Below are 21343 nucleotides of genomic sequence, written 5' to 3'. Positions count from 1 at the left end.
GGGTTCTGCAGACAGTTTACGGTTTTCTGATCGAATTCTGGGGTACCCCATCCCAGGAGACGCTACCCACGCCCATAATATTTTCAACGGTGGATTCCGAGCTCATAAATTTAGAAGTTCAGGCTCTCCTTCACAAGAATGCCATATCCTTCGCGTCTCTTCATCCCAGAGGTTTTGTAAGCAACATATTCTTGGTAGAAAAGAAGGACAAGGGTTTTCAGCCTGTTATCAATCTCCGGGCATTCAACGAATGGGTAGTATACAGGCATTTCAAAATGGAAGGTATTCATATGCTCTGCGATCTCCTCTTACAAGGGGACTGGATGGTTCGTCTAGATCTCAAGGACGCATATCTCAGTCCCTATTTTTCCTCCCCACTGCAGATTTCTGCAATTTCTCTGGAACGATCAAGTATTCAAGTTCACCACTCTCCCCTTCAGTCTTTCTTCAGCACCATGGTGCTTTACCAAACTCCTCAAGCCCGTGGTCGAAGTACTGCGGTTACAAGGAATTCGTCTCATCTATCTGGACGATCTTCTTCTGATGGATCAATCCAGGTCTCAACTCGTATCCAATATGAACACAACTATTGCTCTTTTGCAGGATCTGGGGTTTGTGATCAACCAACAAAAGTCAGAACTTACTCCGGCCCAATCGATGGTCTTTCTGGGTTTCCTCATAGACTCCCGGTCAGCATCCCTCAGTCTTGTCTTGTCCCCAACTAATCTCCCTTTCTCAGGAGGCAAAGACGGAATTACATTGGTGGCTAGACCACATGGAAGTGTGGAATGGCAGAGCCATTTTCGGGGCCGCCCCAGACCTGGTGATAGAATCGAACACCAGTCGCAGGACTATAACTCACGCCTTGCTAGACGATGGAATATTTTCCTCTTTGTCTCTGATCCTTTGTGGTGGAGGAAAAGAACATAAAAGGGTAATGTCCAGTGCCAACGCTATGAACTGGAGTCAGAAGGCCGCAGGTAAGATTTGAGCTCGTTGATTGAAAAGCCCAGGTCCAACAGGAGGGATGCCATCAACTGCAAATGGCAAAACACAACATCTGGCGAACTAGCTTTGATCAGCAAGTCATCCAAATACAGGAATACTGGGAAGCCCACATCTTATGAGATGAGTAGCCACCACCTTTGTGAGACCCGAGGCACTAATGTCGAGACAAAGGGATCTACCCCCAACCTGGTAGTGGGTAGACCCACCACAAACTGCAATTACTTGCAATGTGATTGCAGAATAGGGATGCCGTAAGTGTATCCTGCAGGTCGAGTGACACCATCCAGTCTCCAAGTTTCAACACCAGTAGTACTGGAGCTAGGCTTAGTATTTTCAATTTTTTGAGGAAGATGTTTAGGTTCCCAAGGTCTAGGATCCAACATAAATCTCTACCCTTCTTGGACATCAGAAAGTTACGTGTGTGGCATCATTAGCCCTACTCCGGCACAAACTACACTGTTCCTTTCTGGAGATTAACTGCCATTTCAGTCTGCAACATAGAAATGTGGACCAGGGAATCGAAGAAGGTGTGGGGTGAAGGGGGGTAAGGGGTGCACTCTTAAGGAAGGGAAGAGTGTAACCCTTCTCTACAATGGGTTCCGGAAAGCAAACTAGGTCTGCGTTCTTGGTGCTGCACGGGAGGGGGAGACAGATCTGCTGGACAGATCGATTGGCCCTTCTTCTGGTTCTCCTTCTATATTGTTAAACCGTAGGGTTTGACTGTTGAGTCTGCGGGTGGTATGGTGGTAAGGCTGGAGCTGTTGAAAGAAAAATTCCTTTTGGAAGCATCAAAAACATTGAAACGGACAGCACTCTCTTGGCAGAGGGGACAGGTGCAAGTCCAAGGAGCAAGCAGTGGCCTTACTGGAGTTAAAACTCTCCAGCGCTGAATTAGTCTCCTCTTCGAACAACTTGGTCTAGTATGGCTTCAATAAAATGCAGCAAGAACGCCACTGCTGGAGCCGATGGTATAAGTACCCCTGTCGGTACACTTACTTTGGTGTCCATGGTTGCCAGTTGCAGTTCCAACAAAGACCACTTCTGGTTTAAGGGGTGGACCAGAGAGAGAAATCCATCACTAGCTCTGGGGAAGGTGTCCTATATTCACTAGCAGAAGACTGACCCTGGAATTCACCCTGAAAATCTTTGCCAGTATCCTCAACATGACCGCCGTCTGCTGGGTCCAAATCAGTGCTGAATATTTCATCAAGTCTATTTCTATATTCCTCTCGCTCAATTAGGCATTGGGAGTATCTGGAGATTTTTTTTCTCCAGAGCAGTACCAGATCACAGTACTGGTGGCTTTATACCTGGAACAGAGGTGAAGGTAATGCCGGTTCCAGACTGCAAAGCCGTCCAAGGTTGCATGTACATAGGACCATTTCAAAGCAAGGCAAAATAGGCGTGGAGGTCGAGTGTACAGTGCCAGACAGTGTTTGGGCCATTGGGAGCAACATTGATGGGCTGTATAGAGCCGACGGGTGCTCGGATACGCTAGACGCCACTGCAAAAAGAGAATACATGGCTTTTAAGAACTTAGGAAAAGCTGGCATTAGGCCAAGATGTGCCGATCCTGGAGCCACTGAATCTGGTGGGGATATATCCAGAGCCAGGTCCAGTGGAGATGCCTGAAGTGGGAGCTACTAGAGGAGGTCACCTAACACCAGCTCAGAGAATGAATGCTGACTTACCCTTTAAGTGCTTCTTTGTCTTCTTGTTTCTTCCGCTTACTTCCCAACCTAAAGGATGGTGACTTGGAACAATGCCTAGAGCATTTTCTACTTTGTTTGTTGTCCTTGGCTTAGGCCATAACTTAGCTGTGTGCTATTTAATGGCTTTGGCGTGCATGCTGATGCAAGAACAGGCCTGGGAGTCATGGTTTGACCCCAGGTACCTGAAGGAAATGACATGGGGATCCGAGATGGCCATCTGTCACCCGTAATACCTACAGGATATAGGGGGTCATTCTGACCCTGGCGGTAAAAGGCACAAACCGCCGGTCAGAAGACCGCCATCATCCCGCCGCGGCCAACCGCCACGGTCATTCTGGCCCACAACTGCCAAACCGCCAAAAACCCGACATCCACTGAAGCCCGCCTCATCAGCGGTCAGCGATAACCTGGAGATGACCAAACCTCCACCGTCACGGCAACACAAACACGCCCATGCCATTACGACCCACGAATCCACGCGGCGGTCTTTCAACCGCGGTATTCCATTGGCGGTACACACCGCCGCGCTCAAAATACACACACATTTACAAAACACAGCCACATTGGACAATTCCAAATACACACCTGATACACATACAAACACCACTCCCACTACTCCCACACACCCATCACCATATAAAACACACACCCACAAACCCCACACAAAGCGAAATTCAGAGACACGGCGCAATACACAGAGAGAGAGCACAGGGAACGCAAACCACAACACACACAGGAACCCAACATCATCACCCACACCACATCTACGCACAAAACACCACACACCACTACACTCATCACCACAAACACCACCCCACACCTCATCCACACCACCCCATGGCACCCCAAAGACACCCCAGGTTCTCGGACCAAGAACTCAGGGTCATGGTGGAGGAAATAATCAGGGTAGAGCCCCAGCTCTTCGGCACACAGGTGCAGCACACCACAATAGCCAGGAAGGCGGAGCTATGGCAAAGGATCGTCGACAGGGTCAACGCTGTGGGACAGCATCCCAGAAATCGGGAAGACATCCGAAAGCGCTGGAACGACCTACGGGGGAAGGTGCGGTCGATGGTGTCAAGATAAAACATCGCTGTGCAGAAGACTGGCGGCGGACCCCCACCCACTCCACCTGAATTCACAGCATGGGAGCAAGAGGTCTTGAACATCCTGCATCCTGAGGGCCTCGCTGGAGTAGGCGGAGGAATGGACTCTGGTAAGTCGAATCTCAACTACTTCACCCCCCCAACCACCAGCATGCCAACCCACACCCCCACCCTCACCCCCAACCCCCCAGCACATATCCTCCCTGCTAATGTCTCACCAGCACAAGCCACCCAACCCAAACCCCTGAATGCCAACACAAACCATGGATACCCATCACCTAAGCATGACCACTGCACATACCCATCCCCCCCCACAAACCACCCTCACAACTCCTCCCACATGGGACTGCCAGCACTGGGGGACAAGGGCACCCACAAATCGCTCGCCACGGCACACACAAAATCAATAACCATATTCTTTTACCCCTGCAGGGCCCGAACGCCAACACACCGGCCAGGAGGGTCCAGATTTGTCCATCCCACCCCCAGAACAGGCCCCCAGTGATGACAGCAGCTCTGTCGACCTAGAACCTGATGACCAGCCCGGACCATCGGGGACCTCTGGACAGTCGGTTACCCTCAGTCAGCCCCAGGCCACAGCAGACCTACCCCCCTCAGGAAACACCAGCACAGCACCCACCCAGCGGGCCCATGCTTCTGTCTCCAGGACAGGTCAAGCAGCGGTGTGTCTACCAGTACAGGGCACCCAGGGTAACCCACAACCCCAACAACAGGGACCTGGGGGCACTGGTAGTGGGCACACCGTCCAGGGGACATAGGCCCAGGAACAAAGAGGAACTGGGAGGGCTGCTGTGACAGAGGGAGGACAGGCCTAGGGAACCCACTGTCCAAGAGGCCCTCACCACCATCATGGGAACGTACCACCACTCCCAAGAGACGATGGCGACGGTCCTGGCCAGGTTCCAGGAGATCCAGGCCATGCAGGAGGGCCAGTACATGGGGTTCCGGGAAGAACTGCGCACCATCAGTTCGCATGTGAACCCCCAAAGGGCCCCTGCCACTAGCATGGAGGAAGAACAGCCCACCACCTCCGCCGGCGCTAGTGGTCAGGAGGCCCCGACACAACAGCAACGGCCCTCCCGGACCCCACCCCCTGCAGAACAAGAACCACCCCGCAAGAAAGGCCGGAGATCGAGGAAGAAGACAGAGTAGGATGTCAAGACCCCCGCCATGCACGGAAAACCCCGGATGTCATCTCACTGTCCCACTTGTTTACCCTGTCCAACCTTGAACCCGCCCTGCTCCACCTTCCACAGGCATATGGACAATGGACCTGTAGGAACGACAGTCTGGACACTGCCATGGACATGCCTCCACCATCACCCTGTTTGAACCATACACCTTTTTTTAAACTTCAATAAACACAATTATTGCACATTAACCAACTGGATTCTGCTATCTATTTATTTAAACCAAATGTATTCGATATAACCAAAAAAACATTTCTAGTTACATTGTGATGACAACATACCAGTGTCACACAGCGGTAGTCCATGGGGAAAAAAACCAGAGGGCACTCCGTGGGGATCAGATCACTGAAATAGGAAGTGATATACACAACTAAGTTACCATACATTGGGGTGAAAGGTCAGACAGTAGAGAGCCACTACAGTTACAGATATAATACAATGCTGGAGTAGATTATTACCTGTGTGTCACTGGAAATACTGCAGTATCACTCTGTCCCTGTTGTCTGTGTCGTCCTCTTCGTCTTCCTCCTCTTCACTCTCCGCAGGCTCCACAGCGGCCACAACACCACCATCTGGACCATCCTCCTGCAGGAAAGGCACCTGGCGTCGCAAAGCCAGGTTGTGAAGCATGCAGCAGGCCACGATGATATGACACACCTTCCTTGGTGAGTACATTAGGGATCCACCAGTCATATGCAGGCACCTAAACCTGGCCTTCAGGAGGCCGAAGGTCCGCTCAATCACCCTCCTAGTCCGCCCATGGGCCTCATTGTACCGTTCCTCTGCCCTGGTCCTGGGATTCCTCACTGGGGTCAATAGCCAAGGCAGGTTGGGGTAACCAGAGTCACCAATTAGCCACACACACTGTCTCTGTAGCTGTTCCATCACATAAGGGATGCTGCTATTTCGCATGATGTACGCGTCATGCACTGACCCTGGGAACTTGGCATTTAAATGGGAGATGTACTGGTCAGCCAAACAGACCACCTGGACATTCATCGAATGATAATTTTTACGGTTCCTGTACACCTGCTCATCATCTTTTGGGGGAACCAAAGCCACATTGGGTACCGTCAATGGCACCAATGATATTGGGAATGTGTCCAAGGGCATAGAAATCACCCTTCACTGTAGGCAAGTCACCCACCTCAGGGAAAATGATGAAGCTCCGCATGTATTTCATCAGGGCAGACAACACTCTGGACAACACCTTTGAAAACATAGGCTGAGACATCCCAGATGAAATGGCCACGGTAGTTTGAAAGGATCCACTTGCCAAAAAATGCAGTACTGACAGCACCTGCACTAGAGGCGGAATCCCTGTGGGTTGGCATGACATCAGGTCTGGCTCCAGCTGGGCACACAGTTCCTGTATAGTGGCATGGTTGAGTCTGTAGGCGAGTATGACGTGTCTTTCTTCCATTGTTGACAGGTCCACCAGCGGTCTGTACACGGGAAGATTCCTCCGTCTCCTCGCAAGTCCCAGCGGACGATGCCTAGGAAGGACAACATGGAGCACAGAGTCAAGCAACCCACAGGTAAGTGCCCACAGCATGCCCAGTACACGCATCTCTCGGGATTGAATGGCTAGTATGATTGTCGGTGCAAGGCCTAGCCATGTGTGACGCAGTAGGAATGAAGCCATGTGGGTCCTTGAAATGGCGGCTGCCTGACCTGTGAAGTGTGACAATGTGAAGTGAGGTAATTGCGCAAGCGTGGCACACCGTGGCGGTAGGTGGTCGCAGTCCGCGGCGCAAAGCCGCATTGGACAACATTGAACCCTATGGGTTTCAGGAGCCAATGGCGGGGAGCGCCGGCCGTCGCGGTACGCACCGCCGCGGCACGCACCGCCGCGGCCGTAACCGCCATTTTCTCTCTGCTTGACCACACGAGACCTGAGCATCCACTGGAGAGGACCTATACTGCAAGTGCTGCTGTGACCTCGTTCTGGAAGTGACAATGGCTGCTGCGACTGGGGAAAGGGCCCCCGCCTTCAGTTCCGAGGAGTTGGAGAAGCTCGTGGACGGGGTCCTCCCCCAGTATGCGCTACTCTACCGGCCTCCAGACCAACAGGTGAGTACACGGGGGGCAATGCATAGTGCCCAATGCCTGGCTTGAGTGGGGAGGATGTACGATGGAGGGGAGGGCAGCGAATGACGAATGCATGGCACGACAGATGAGAGCATGTGCCACATGGCAAGGTTGGGCACTCACGTCGAGCATGCAGAAAAGTGATGATGTTTCTCTTCCCCCCCTGTACATGTCACATAGGTCAGCGCCCATCAGAAGATTGACATTTGGCGTGCCATCGCCAAGGACGTCCGGGCCCTGGGGGGTCCACACCAGAAGGGGCACCCACTGCCGCAAGAGGTGGGAGGACATCCGCCGCGGGAGCAGGAAGACCGCGGAGGCTCTGCTGGGGATGGCCTCCCAACCTAGGAGGGGTGCCAGTCGTACCTTGACCCCCCTGATGTCCCGGATCCTGGCGGTGGCCTACCCCGATTTAGATGGGCGCTTGAGGACATCACAGCAGACACAAGGGGTGAGTACCAGCACATTCAGCTATTTTGCGCGCAGTGGAGGTGCTTGGGTGGGGGGGGGGGGTGGGGGAGGGCTGTGGGTATCCCTAGGCCAAGGCGATTTCTGTAGGATAGGCCTGTCCGTGAAGTATGGTCCTGTGCCCCCGCCCCCCACCTCTGTAGGGTGCCTAGTAACGCGATTCATGGACCAGAGTATACTGTGTGGGCAGTTGTCGCCCATTGGCTTGTAGGGCATGTCCCAGTGAATGAGTAGTGTACCCCAAGTGCGCAGCGTAGTGCAGGGGGCTTCTGTGTCTGTCCTCTCCGCCAACGGTGTCTCCCCAATGCATGCACTCAACTTGTCTTTATGTTTTCCACCCCCCCCCCCCCATTTTCTTTGTTTTTCTGTGAATGTGTGCATTAGCATCATCAGGCGGAGGAGAAGTGGCATCGGCGCAAGAGGGAGCTGCATCTCACATGGCCCCGGAGGGCCATGCAACGGACTCGGACATGACCAGTGAGACGGAGGGCGAGGGGGGCTCCACCACAGGGACCCGTGGAGACGGCAGCGACACTGACACGTCCTCGGAAGGGAGCTCCCTTGCGGTGGCGGCAACATCCGTGCCCACCGCAGAAACAGGTACAGCCGCCACCCAGCGCACCAGCTCCGCCCTCCCAGCAGCCCCTCGGCCTTCGGCCCGTGCCCGCAAGGCCAGGAAGCCGACCATCTCCTTCGCCCCAGGCACCTCAGGCCCTGCCCCAGTCACCCCTGCTGCCCTCAGTGAGGAGGTCATTGACCTCCTGAGGACCATCACTGTTGGGCAGTCTACCCTTTTGAATGCCATCCAGGGTGTGGAGAGGAAGGTGCATCAAAGCAATGCATACCTGGAGGGCCTTCATTCGGGTCAGGCTGCCCATCAACGATCGTTCAACGCTCTGGCCTCAGCACTGACGGCAGCGATTGTCCCTGTCTCCAGCCTCCCTCTTCTGACTCCCTCCACCCAGTCCCACTCCCCTGTTCCTCTGCCTATCCCATCCACACCTACAGACCAGCCTGCACACACCTCAACACCCAAGGGCAGCTCATCCAGACATAAGCACCACAGGACACACAAGCATTCACCCAAGCAACATCCAGATGCAGACATGCCAACAGCCACTACCTCCTCTGTGTCCCCCACCTCCTCGTCTCCCTCCTCCCTCCCTGTGACGTCTCCACACACACCTGCAAGCACACCACCATCAGCCATTGCACCCATCACCAGCACACCCTCCACACCAGTCCGCACACGTGCAGTCACCACCCCCACTGCCATGTACACGTCCCCTGTGTCCTCTCCCAGTGTGTCTGTCACCCCCGCTTCCCAACCACACAAACGCAGGCAGGCACCCAAACAACAGCCATCCACCTCACGTCAGCCTCCTGCCCAAGCACCTGCACCCAAAGACAGCACACTTGACTCTCCTACAACCACATCCTCTTCCTCCACTCCCATACCCACTCCAGCCACCCTTCCCATGGCTCCAAAGAAAATTTTCCTCTCTAAAGTGGACCTCTTTTCCTCACCTGACCCACCCCCTCCATCCCGTAAGAGTTCCACAAACACCTCAGCCACCACCAGCCCAGCAACTCCAAAGAACGTGGTGCCTGGTTTTTGGAGTCTGCCCTTTCCTTGGGCTGGGACATCGTCCAGCAGCAAAGGCACAGCCAGCCCCCCCCTTGGAAGAGGACCAAGAAACTGAAGGGCAGGCGCGACAGGCCTGATACGCCTGCCCCCAAGGAGGGTAGCCTTGCACCGTCACCTGCCACATCGGGTAAGGGAGCCAAGGGCCACGGAAAGTCTGCCAAGGAGGGCAAGGGCAGCAAGGAGCAAAGGGTGGGGAGCAGCCGACCTGGCCATGAGGGCCCCACCAGCCCCATTCCGGGGGTATCGAAGGAGAGCCAGGGCCCAAGGACTCCATCACAGGAGGGCCCCGCAACGGAAAGGTCCGATGCAGAGTGAGCGGCAAATATTGGCCAGGTGTGGTTCACTGGAAACACAAGACAGGCACCGCTGAACAGGGCCCCGCCGTGTGGAGCACCGCTGAACAGGGCCCCGCCGTGTGGAGCACCGCTGAACAGGGCCCCGCCGTGTGGAGCACCGCTGAACAGGGCCCCGCCGTGAGGAGCACCGCTGAACAGGGCCCCGCCGTGAGGAGCACCGCTGAACAGGGCCCCGCCGTGAGCAGAACCGCTCCGCTGGGCCCTTCCTCTCAAGCACCGCTCCGCTGGGCCCTTCCTCTCAAGCACCGCTCCGCTGGGCCCTTCCTCTCAAGCACCGCTCCGCTGGGCCCTTCCTCTCAAGCACCGCTCCGCTGGGCCCTTCCTCTCAAGCTCCGCTCCGCTGGGCCCTTCCTCTCAAGCACCGCTCCGCTCCGCTGGGCCCGTCCTGTCAAGCACCGCTCCGCTCCGCTGGGCCCGTCCTGTCAAGCACCGCTCCGCTCCGCTGGGCCCGTCCTGTCAAGCACCGCTCCGCTCCGCTGGGCCCGTCCTGTCAAGCACCGCTCCGCTCCGCTGGGCCCGTCCTGTCAAGCACCGCTCCGCTGGGCCCGTCCTGTCAAGCACCGCTCCGCTCCGCTCCGCTGGGCCCGTCCTGTCAAGCACCGCTCCGCTCCGCTCCGCTGGGCCCGTCCTGTCAAGCACCGCTCCGCTCCGCTCCGCTCCGCTGGGCCCGTCCTGTCAAGCACCGCTCCGCTCCGCTGGGCCCGTCCTGTCAAGCACCGCTCCGCTCCGCTGGGCCCGTCCTGTCAAGCACCGCACCGCTCCGCTGGGCCCGTCCTGTCATGTCATGTCAAGCACCGCTCCGCTGGGCCCTTCATCTCAAGCACCGCTCCGCTGGGCCCTTCATCTCAAGCACCGCTCCGCTGGGCCCTTCATCTCAAGCACCGCTCCGCTGGGCCCTTCATCTCAAGCACCGCTCCGCTGGGCCCTTCATCTCAAGCACCGCTCCGCTGGGCCCTTCATCTCAAGCACCGCTCCGCTGGGCCCTTCATCTCAAGCACCGCTGGCCCATTGGCAGTCCCGGTTCTGTGTCGGGCAGGCCTTCACGACGCACTCTGCCCACCATGCCTCCTCCATGACCAGTGGTCTCTGTAATCCACCAGATGGACTGTGGCTTTGCACTCCCCAGGATGTAACAGTGGGCAATCCACCCACTGTAGAGACTTGTGAGACTGTGGCTTTGCACTCCCCAGGATGGCACAGTGGGCAATCCACCCACTAGAGACTTGTGAGACTGTGGCTTTGCACTCCCCAGGATGGCACAGTGGGCATGGAGGCCCTTCGTGGATCTGGCGTCGTGGACTCATGTGGCTGAGGTGCCCCCCCCTTCCCTTCCCCCTGAGGTGCCTGTCTTTTTATTTTAGTGATGCCCCAGCAGTGTTCTCTCCAATTGGACTGGATCGCGTGTGTGGGCTTTGCCCATGTGTTGCTGCACATTGGCCCACGGACCTTTGGACTTTGATTGACTGGGCCGGACTTTTGCTGCTTGTATGGATAGAGTTCTAGATGTGTATTCATTCTTCATATATTGCTAAGGTCGCTATACTTTATTGTTGCAATAATATGGTTCTACTTTTACATGCATTGGCTTTTGTCTTTGTTTTGGGGGGGGCGGGGGGTGTTGGGGGTGTCACTCTGACATTTTTATCTGCATAGGTGTGTAGGTATTTCGGTGGGGGTGGGTGTGTGGCGTATGTGTGTGCCTGTAACCTTTCCTCCTCCTCCCCTCCCCTGTGTCGTAGGTGCAGTACTCACCGTTGTCGTCTGCGGCGAGGTTCGTGATCCTGGAAGAAGAGCAGGAAGGCAATGGCTGGGAGGATGTGGAGTTCGGGTTCCATGCTGTTCCGATTCCGCGTGGAGTGTGTCGAGGTAAGCGTTTTCCATTGGAGATGTCTGTTTCCGCCGTGTTTTTATCGGCGGGGCTCCCGCCCCGGAAAAGGTGGCGGATTGGTGGGTCGTGATAGGGTGGGCGGTACATTGTCTGCCGCCTGCCTGTTGGCGGTGACCGCCGCGCTGTTTGTTTGTACCGCCGTGGCGGTCGGAGTGTTAAAGCGGCGGCCTGTGTTGGCGGTTCCCGCCAGGGTCAGAATTCATATTTTTTGTCCGCCAGCCTGTTGGCGGGTTGGCCGCCGCTTTAACACTGACCGCCAGGGTCAGAATGAGGGCCTTAATCCCCATTCATGTCTATTCTCTTTAGGATGAGTGTAATGAGCAGGCAACAATCATACAACATAAGATGCCGGAGTGGAGAACACCTCTGGAAAATCAATGGAAATTACCCCCCAACTAACTATGGGTGTGCCAATAAAATCTTTTTGACATTCGAACACGTTCTTGCAATGTCTAGAATAATGCCACAACCTAAGAAATGTGAAATTATCGTACTAAGCAGGCTCAGCTATTTTCTCTTCTCTGGAAGATAAACATGATCTCAGAGAATAATGAAAAGATGGAAGGTTTAATTCAATTATTAGCAGCCACTGCTGATCACTCTGGGCCACATTCCATTCCATCAATTTTCATCCAGGACCAAGACTAACTAGTATACGACTGGTCTCTGCCTAAAGTTGCAAAGTAGGCGAGGACTGACTAACTGGAATGCGGCCATAACGATGGCCAGTGACTGACATTACTTAACTGGTCATTCTATCAGTTTTTCAGTTGTCCCAAAGAACAGTGCAACTCCCACCTTCCACTTCTATAGCCCAAACACTTCGGCCAAGGAAATGAGAAAGAAAACAATTACAGTTTTGAGAACTTTGTGTTTTAGTTCCTCCTTTGCCAAGCATGTCCTGGGTACTTCAGGGAAGATTTAATGCTGTTGGTTTTAAGTCTATAAGTTTGCACCAATAAGAACCCCAAAATATTATATGACTGTAGATATGGCGATAGGGCCTACACGTAGTGAATACCTGGAATGGTTACGTACCTCTTGCAGGCAGAAAATGTTTTTCAATGAGTCTCAGCAAGAAGAGACAAGCGTGTATACATAACTGGTCAGAATTCAGAACCGCCTGCATGCTGTTTTTGCTTCAAAGCAAAAAGGGCCTGGTAGGCATGTGTGACCCCAATCACTGTAGTTGAAACGGTAAGAGCATTTATTAATTTCAAGGCATGATGTAGGTCTCTACTCTGAGCAGGAACACTGTTGTATTAGCCTGTAAAATCAGTCTAGCTCTGACTTACTACTTAGGAATAAAAGATGTGTGTGATCTTTTACTTTTTCGACCCTATCCCTTCCAAATCGATGGTCAGGCATAGGCCGGAAAAAGATCTTGAACTAATGGTCCGGATGGAAAAACGAAAGGTAGTAACGTATAGGAAGAGCACAGTTGTTGCTAGAGTAAATTTTAAACCAGTTAAAATTTGATTATCTGAACCAACTCCATCAACAATGCCTTCTTAAGCACGATTTGTAGTGAAATTATACATTAAAGGCCACCGCGTTTGGTACTAAAGCCTCAAAATTGTCTTGGAAAAGATGGCCATTACATTTTCCAATGCGAGAACAGGGAGGAGAAGATATGCAGCCCCCAAACCGTGTGTGGAATGGTCGGGCTTGCTCACTGCAATTTATGACGTGCCAGATGACCAGCAGCTACTCTGTGCTCAAGGCACTAAGTTACTGATCACAGTGAGCCTGCAGCAGCCCAGCACTGAAGGCCCTGGGCAACCACCGCACTGGTAATGGGCTGGCAGTGGTTGTGGAAGTGGGTGGGGCTAAGCACTGGCCTGCCAAGAAAACCTTGGGCCTTGGCGCTTACTTTATTTACTTATTTTTTCCCCAAAATTAAACACTGGCTATGGTTGTAAACCAGTAAAACTCAAAACAGTTCTACATATACACGTACAAATAGTCATAGAATGCAAGTCTCGCAATTTTTTCTGACTTTCTCACATCTACAGAAACAGTATTATCGTACAAGACAAAAGTGAGACTAGTGTGCTGAACAATCTCTGCACAACAGACTTCCAAGAGAGTTCAAACCCGTAAAGCATCCCGGAAATTAGGAGCAGTCAGCGTCCCACGTTTTAACATGATAGCGTGCATTTTAATAACTTCAATGCAAGTTAAGCCTAGGAAGCATACCTCTCCACCAGAGACTCACTCTGGGAAAATAAAAAGAGTACACCAAAAACCAGTAAGGATTTTTTGTTCAAATCCACTCAGCCATTCATAATCTTTGTGGCTAATGTTTTTTGCAATTTTATTCAATTTTGGAATTCATAATACTAAAATACGTATTTATCACAAAATATTTTGAGTTACTAATGTAAATCACATTTGTTCCAGTAGGTGGAAATGGGCTACAAAATTCAAACAATATATGAAATAGCGCTAAGCAGGGACAAACTGAACAGTGCATCACGTTAGGCGCACACGAAAGGTTCCCCATCACGCATGAATAGAAGTGATCGTCTCTATGTAACAGTGATCTCTATGTAAGTGTTAGTGTCTCAATTCTATGAATACAGTGAAAGGTTGCCTTTGTCGGGACCAAGGTAAAAGGATCATGCACAGTACTTCACATTAGGGTTTTTACTGTCAAACAGACCAGCCATTCTATGCGTCAGTGTAAGAACAGATGAGATTAGAGCTACTCCTGTTAAAATCTTCAAAACAGATGGATCACACAGCAGCACCACTGACCGTAAGTAACACACTCTTCGTTAGGATCTTACTACCTAGGAGTGTATTCCGACCATCTCTAAATACTTCCGTTCACTACTTACGCCTATTCTTATTCCATTACTTATCCTCCTATAACTGTCCTATTTTACATTAAGTGCATTCACGATGTTTATATGGTTACAAAGTGTTTCCGCAATCAGGACACCATTTATACTTGACCTGAGTTATTGTGATCTGTAGATACTGTATTTGGTTGCATTTTCTCAAGTACAGATATGCGTCTGGCTGGCAAGGTTGGAGAAGACAAATGCATTTTTTATTGATGAATATAAATGGATAGTGGCCGTCTAGATCAGATTATAGATCTGTGTGGAGCATTATGTGCATAGGCAGGTGTGCTGAAAACCAGCTGATGCGCCACAAATGTAAGGCGATAATTTATATAAAAAGCTACACTTGAGAAGCAATTGCTTATTCCAAGTTCAGAAGCAATGCAACCAGTTTCTTTCACTTCCTTCCCACCCACATCAGCGGTTTACAGTGGCAGTACGGAGCACAAAATCTATTTGAAATCACTTACCTCTGTTTGCCACCATCACCTTCTTGATGGGTTTGTACTCTACCCGCTGGGTACTCTGGAAGGCAGCATTTAATAGAGATACCCGATGGATGCCCAGGAAGCTCAGGCCCCCTTTCACAAACCTTAGTTTCAGCATCTACAAGGGAAATACACCGTATGTCAGGGGGTACCTTGAATCTGAAACATACATTCAACCGATCAGACATTGCTTTTCTGTTATCTTAGTGAAGCCTTCTTGATTTAATTAGAAGGATGCTAGCAACAGATTGTTAATGGAACCCATTTAGTCAGTGTAACAAATTATAGTACTGAAAAAAAAAAAAACATTGAAAAACCCAACCGGTTTTGGGACCTACTGGCTTTGCCAATGCATGCAGTGCAGCAAGGCAAAAAGGTTATTTAAAAAAAATGCCTATGTTTTATTAAGTAAACACCTGCATTGGGACATCATGCATGCAAACCTACAAGATAAAGTGGGTGCCTTTTTTTTTTTTTTTTTAATTACAGATCGAGGTAGACCAGGATATTTAAAAAAAAAAAAGAAATTGAAATAGTGCAAAAACTTGTTTTTTGAAAAGGTGGAAGGGCTGGCAGCACGAGTGGGAGCTAGCAACAAGGAGGAGAAAGCAAACATGGAGCACAAAGGGTATGTATTTGGGATAAATGGGGAGAAGCAGAAAATGCAGAGTTGGAAAAAATGCACCCTCGTGGACTGCTTAATGATAAAAAGAAATAAGTAGTCCCCTAAACGTGAGAAGTTAAAGGATAGAAAACAGCCAGTTGGAGAGATGGAGTGACAACAAAGTCCAGTAATGGTAAGCAATGGGCAGACTGTCAGTCGCCAAGTTCTGGGTAAGACCACAATAGATCTTTTGCAACCAGACTGTGCTCTCTGTAGGTTCAACCTAAAAGGGAATATAGGAAGCAGTAAGGTAGCTACTTTGAGAGCACCATATGCAAAAGCCTCTGTGGCTTAACAAAGACAAGGTTGTACTTACAGTTTTAGGCCACCTTGTTATGTGGATTGCGGTTATTCCAGATGCAACTGTGTACACATCAGAAGTGGTACCAAGCATAAAATGGATCTTTCAATACATTAATATTTACCACAAGGTGACCGCAACATCCCAACCACCCACACCTTTACAAGATAGCCCTTGCTAGCATGCCTCCATGGATCCCAGACACACACACACCTCAATCTGTATGCTCCCTCTATCCTTCTCATTGGTCTCCCCAACCAGCCCGATTCAATCCACCCATTCACATCAACTTTTGGGTGGACAAGGGATGGTTGACGTTATGTGACCCGTTTGTCAACAGTAAACTGTTGGACCTCATGACACTTATGAGTGACTATAAAATTAACGCTTATGCATACGTGGAACAAACTATGAGACTGGTTACCTTTGACAAATAAGGTGCACAAGATGCTATACACACCTTCCCTTATGGAGCTAACAAAAAAGCATTCACAACAAAAGGGACTGGTCATAATACAACACTAAGACAAGGCAACTTCATCAAAAACATCAAGCAGAAGATAAGCATTAAACACCATCTGAATGCAACCTACACTAACTTGCCAATCTCATAGGGTAAGTACCCATTATGTACCCTTGCCAACTCTAGCAACTACTTCTCAGCAATCTGATGCGGACACGGAAAAAAAAAAAAAGAAAAAAAAAAATCAACTGCTACATTACTAACTTTCACCATAGCTTACCTGAGACCTGCCCTGAAGCCACTCTGTCAACAGACGAACGACCCCCTTAAATCCTCTCAGGAGCCTTTCAACTACCCCCCCCTCACCAATCCAAACAAAATCCCCATTCCTAGTCAGAAAATAATGGAGCATATCATAGGTGTCCCACATCTACCAGAACACCTCACAGTCCAGCAAATCTCCACTGCTATAACCCCACTGTCTGTTGGTTGCTGTCACATACACCAGTGTTCAGGATCGTAATACATTCGCAATACTCCTTTGCTTTCTTTACAATAGCACCTTGCTCTTTGGTCAATTTCTGTGCCTGCTGCACTATTACTTTAACACTTCCCAAATCAACTACATTATGTACACCTGTTCTCTCCTTTACACACGATGGGTATAACGCGGAAACAACCTTTGATGAACTCTTCAAAATGGCTCAGCTTTATTTCACTATCAGGTGAGACATTATGCTTTCAAACCAAATCTCTCAAGTTATATCACTGCCTCTATTCAAAGCAATAAGTAATAGCCCTTTCAAGGCATGACTGATTCTTTAAACTAGGCGATTTATTTGATGATCATTTTAAGTGATCTTGAAATGCTTGACCCATGCTCACTAAAAAACTAAATGAAGCAGCACACGGAGAGGGAAAGGCGAGGAGATGTGAATGACCAAATATACTATTGCAGTTATTACACAATGAACACATTTGAAATGCCATACATATAAAACTATATATTGGGTATGAAAGAGTATATGATCTCGAAGTAATAATACTAAGACTATATGGATATTACCAAGCCTTGCACATTGTTAGTGATATATTATTATTGTTCAGTACAGATTTTGGCAATGAAAATAAACAACAAAAATGTATAACTCGAAGTCCTTAGACATCAACTGGACCCATTATCACATTCCGAAAAATCTGTCCAACTCCGACGTACCACGCATGAAAAAATTAGCAAGTACCTTAAAAGACAGGATGGACAACCATCCCTCCTACAGTGCTTAATTTGTAAATTAAAACGTGCCGGTGCCCACAGCTCTCCTTTGAAACATGTGGCTGCTGCATTTAAATGTGCGAATACAGAATACTGAGGCAGTGTAATTCTGAAGCCATTTCGGGCCTCCATAATCCATTTACAGCCACTCCCTGCTCCTTCAGCTCACTCTTGCAGCTTTCTGCTCTCTTCCTTCCTCTTTCCCACTAGTGTCTTTTGCTTGCTGTAAAAACTTGAAGCAGAAAACTAAGTGCCGGCTCTCAAAAATAACTGCTGGTGCCCTGCACCGGAAACGACTGGCTCAAACTAAGCACTGTCCCCCAACCCGACCATTAGGAAATTACAACTTTTAACAAGAGAGTGACAAATTGCAATAAATGGTCTAAACTAGCCTTTTTATAAGGAGAAAGGTGAGCACCTTGAAGAGCAAACAATTTTGCTAGGACTGGTGAATACCCTTCCACCAGAGCTCGTGGGGGATTGGTTGCTTTTCCTGCCCAATATTTTAACTAATGTTATGTTAAAAACAGGGATCATGAAATATGGTTGTATCAGGAGACCGGAGCATGGGAAATGGTTAAATCATCAATGAGCAATGCAGAAGAAAAAGGAGGTATATAGTGTGGGTGGGGAGGGAGCGCAGAGGAGAGTGGAAGATGTATGTAAGTATTGGCAGGAGAGGGGAGTGGGGGGGAAATGTTGGAGAAGAAAATAAGGGCAGTTGGAAAGAGGGTCGGGGTTAAATAATAATTTCAAGTAAATGAAGAAATCCACTGTATACCTTGTACAAATTGTTGTGAGGGCCCCAACAGATATCTTTAGGGATGATTACATTAACGTCTGCGACCGCCCTTCATGGTGAAGGCATATTCTCTCTCGTGTCTGTCTCTCTTCTGTACTAATACCAGAAACTAACACGTTCTCACTAGAATTCCCTTTGCCCACCCCTCTCTTCGAGCGCATACACTGTTCAATGCTCGTCGCTGATTTACGCAACCTAAGATTCGCTGCAAACCTTAGCGGCATGCTGAGAAACAAGCCAATTTCCCTACACACAAAATTAACAGAGCACGTGGCATACACCAAGCAGGTTTGATAATTATATGCCACACAGATATCTGACAGAACGCACCAGACAAACAACTTTCATTCATCCAAGACAGCTCTGACATGCTATACAGTTGGCAATATCCAATGCCCAATAGCCATATCCGTCATAAAATGCCACACAAATAACCCACTTGAACACATTAGACAAATGTAAAGTGCACAGAACACAGCCCAGCTATGTAACATGGTCTAGTACTACGATCCCCAGAAACACTTGCCACCCAGAAATGCCACACACAAACACAACAGAAAATATTGTACAATAGCATTGCAAACATCGAAAACAAGAGTTAGAATACTACAGGCAAACTTGATATAGGTTGGACAAGTCAAATACACCATTACCAACATAATCAGACTATTTTTGCCTACCATACAATAGCCATATTTTCTGCATTAGATGTGCAAGCAAATGTTACAGCTCTCTAGGTTAATCTTCTATGTAGCAAATTACACAACATATGCTTAATGAATAAAACAAATCAAAAGACACGTTCAACACAAAACGAATGAAACGATCTCAAGCCAAAATCCGTCTCAGGTGTGCACTAAAAACTTTGAAAGAATAGCGACAAGTGCTAAGGATACCAAGGGCAGACTTGCTTATACAAACGCCTTAAGAAACCAAAGTATAGCCACTCTCGCGCGTAGCCCTCGGATTTGAGGGCACTCATAAGCCATGAGACATGTTCATTTTCAAAATCAGGAAGCAGGGCGTGGCAGCTGACATCTTATGATGGTGGTTGTTAGACCTGGCATTTTTAGGGGTCGTCTTACTGCAGACTTTTTGCCTTTTTACCTCCTATTGTTGCTGTATCTTCTTGTTGCCCTTAGGACTCTGAGCACCTTACCACTGCTAACCAGTGCTAAAGTGCATGTGCTTCTCCCCTAAAACACAGTAACCACTGGTGTAACCGCAACAGTCATCTTTAATTTAATTGTAAGTCCCCTGTAAAGTGGTATACCATATTCCCTTGTAAAGTGGTATACCATATACCAGGGGTCTGTAAATTAAATGCTACTAGTGGGCCTGCAGCACTGATAGTGCTACCCACCCAAATAGTCTTTCAAACCCATCTTAGGCCTGCCATTGCAGGGCCTGTGTGTGCAATTTCACTGCCACTTCGACTTGGCATTTAAAACCTCTTGCCAAGCCTTAAACCCCCTTTTTATTATACCTCTTTATTATACTACACCCCTAAGGTAGCCCATAGGGCAGGGTGCGATGTAAATAAAAGGCAGGACATGTATTTCTTAGTTTTACATGTCCTGATAATGAAAAACTCCCAAAGCCTTTTTTTTTTTTACTACTGTGAGGTCAACTCATCTCATAGGCCTGCATTAGGAATTCCTTAATACGTTTAAGCTGTAATTCCTTATCAGAAAGGAAAAGTTAAATCATGTTTCATATCATTGGAGTGCTAATTATAAAGCCTCCTTACTGGTAAAGTCAAATTCAACATTACTATTTTAGAAACGCCACTTTTAGAAAGTGGGCATGTCTATGGCTCTTACTGTTCTGTGTGCCTTGCAGCCTGTCTTTTATACACGTCTGGGCTAGGAGACAACTACACTTTGTGCATTCCCTCAGGACAGCCACAAACACAGGAAGGGTGGGTGTGACAAAGGACTAATCTGCATCCTGATGGGCCTTCCTGGTCTGGAAGGATGGAGCTAAGCTCACACACACACACACACACACACACACACACAGTTCAATACGTAAGTGCTTGTCCCCAAACAAAGGGCTGATTAACCCCTACTGATAGGATTAAACCAGGGCTGGGATGAAAGGGGGACCTGTGCACTTCAAAGAGCTGCTTTGAAGTCACCCCCACTTTAAAGACACTTTTTGGTAAAAGCACTAGAACTCTGCCCCTCGCAACTCAGTACACTTCTTGACTTGTGAAGAATTCGGCTGGAGTAAAGACTGCTGTGCTGTAAGGATTGCCACTTTGCCCGGACTGACTGTTCGAAGGAACTGCTTCTCTGCTTTGCTGACCTGCATTGCTGCCTCCTGATCTCTGCCCTGTTGAGGAAAAGGATTGGACCAATCTTGCTCAAACCAGAGTGACTCCAAGGGCTTGCACTCTGTTTTTCTGCAGTCTTAGGGATATCAGACTGCCTCAAACTCTGCAGGTGCTGCAGGACTCTGCCATCTGTGAGTTCTATCCTTGCCTGAGGGGCCCCTTCCAGTCCAGGGCCTCAGAATTGGGTTCGGCAGCTGATTACTGCAGAAATCAACGCATCGCCCGAGTGCGGGAGAAATTCAGACATATCGCTTTTTTTACGTTGATGCAGAGGTCATTAGACAGCGAATTCAGAGCCTGCCCACCTTAATGACTATGCTCTGTGCAGCTAGATGACAACACATTACATTTACTTCAACAGTGTTTGATGCCGAAGCAGGACCAGACAGCAAGGTTCGTAACCGGTGCATTATGCCCTTGAGGTCAGCACTTTCCTCCATCAAAGGTACTATTTCAGCAGACCCTGCATGAGTTCTGTAGCCGGCCTACACCGCTTCACAGCCAGCCTGAACTTTGGATTTGTACAGGTCCCTCGAAAACCTCAAGTTACCTTTTGACTACTAGGGACTTCTAAGCATTATTTCAAATGTAATGTTTAAAAATTCATATCATGAATTCTACTGATTGAATTTGTCATTTTAGTTTTGTATCACTCAGATAAATATTCTCTATTT

At 49.4% G+C, this 21343-nt stretch overlaps 1 protein-coding gene across 3 annotated transcripts in view; it reads right to left on the bottom strand.

Annotated features, from left to right (window-relative positions):
• PC (pyruvate carboxylase) overlaps positions 1–21343 on the bottom strand; it is a 1846452-nt gene that overhangs the window by 1371704 nt on the left and 453405 nt on the right. For all 3 annotated transcript variants that reach the window (XM_069207836.1, XM_069207837.1, XM_069207835.1), the window contains one exon: positions 14811–14946. In XM_069207836.1, the coding sequence (XP_069063937.1) occupies positions 14811–14946 (136 nt within the window). The remainder of the gene's footprint in view (positions 1–14810; positions 14947–21343) is intronic.

This window comes from Pleurodeles waltl, chromosome 9, assembly GCF_031143425.1.
Source record: "Pleurodeles waltl isolate 20211129_DDA chromosome 9, aPleWal1.hap1.20221129, whole genome shotgun sequence".
NCBI classification, from domain to species: domain Eukaryota; kingdom Metazoa; phylum Chordata; class Amphibia; order Caudata; family Salamandridae; genus Pleurodeles; species Pleurodeles waltl.
This window is presented reverse-complemented; position numbering and strand designations above follow the sequence as displayed.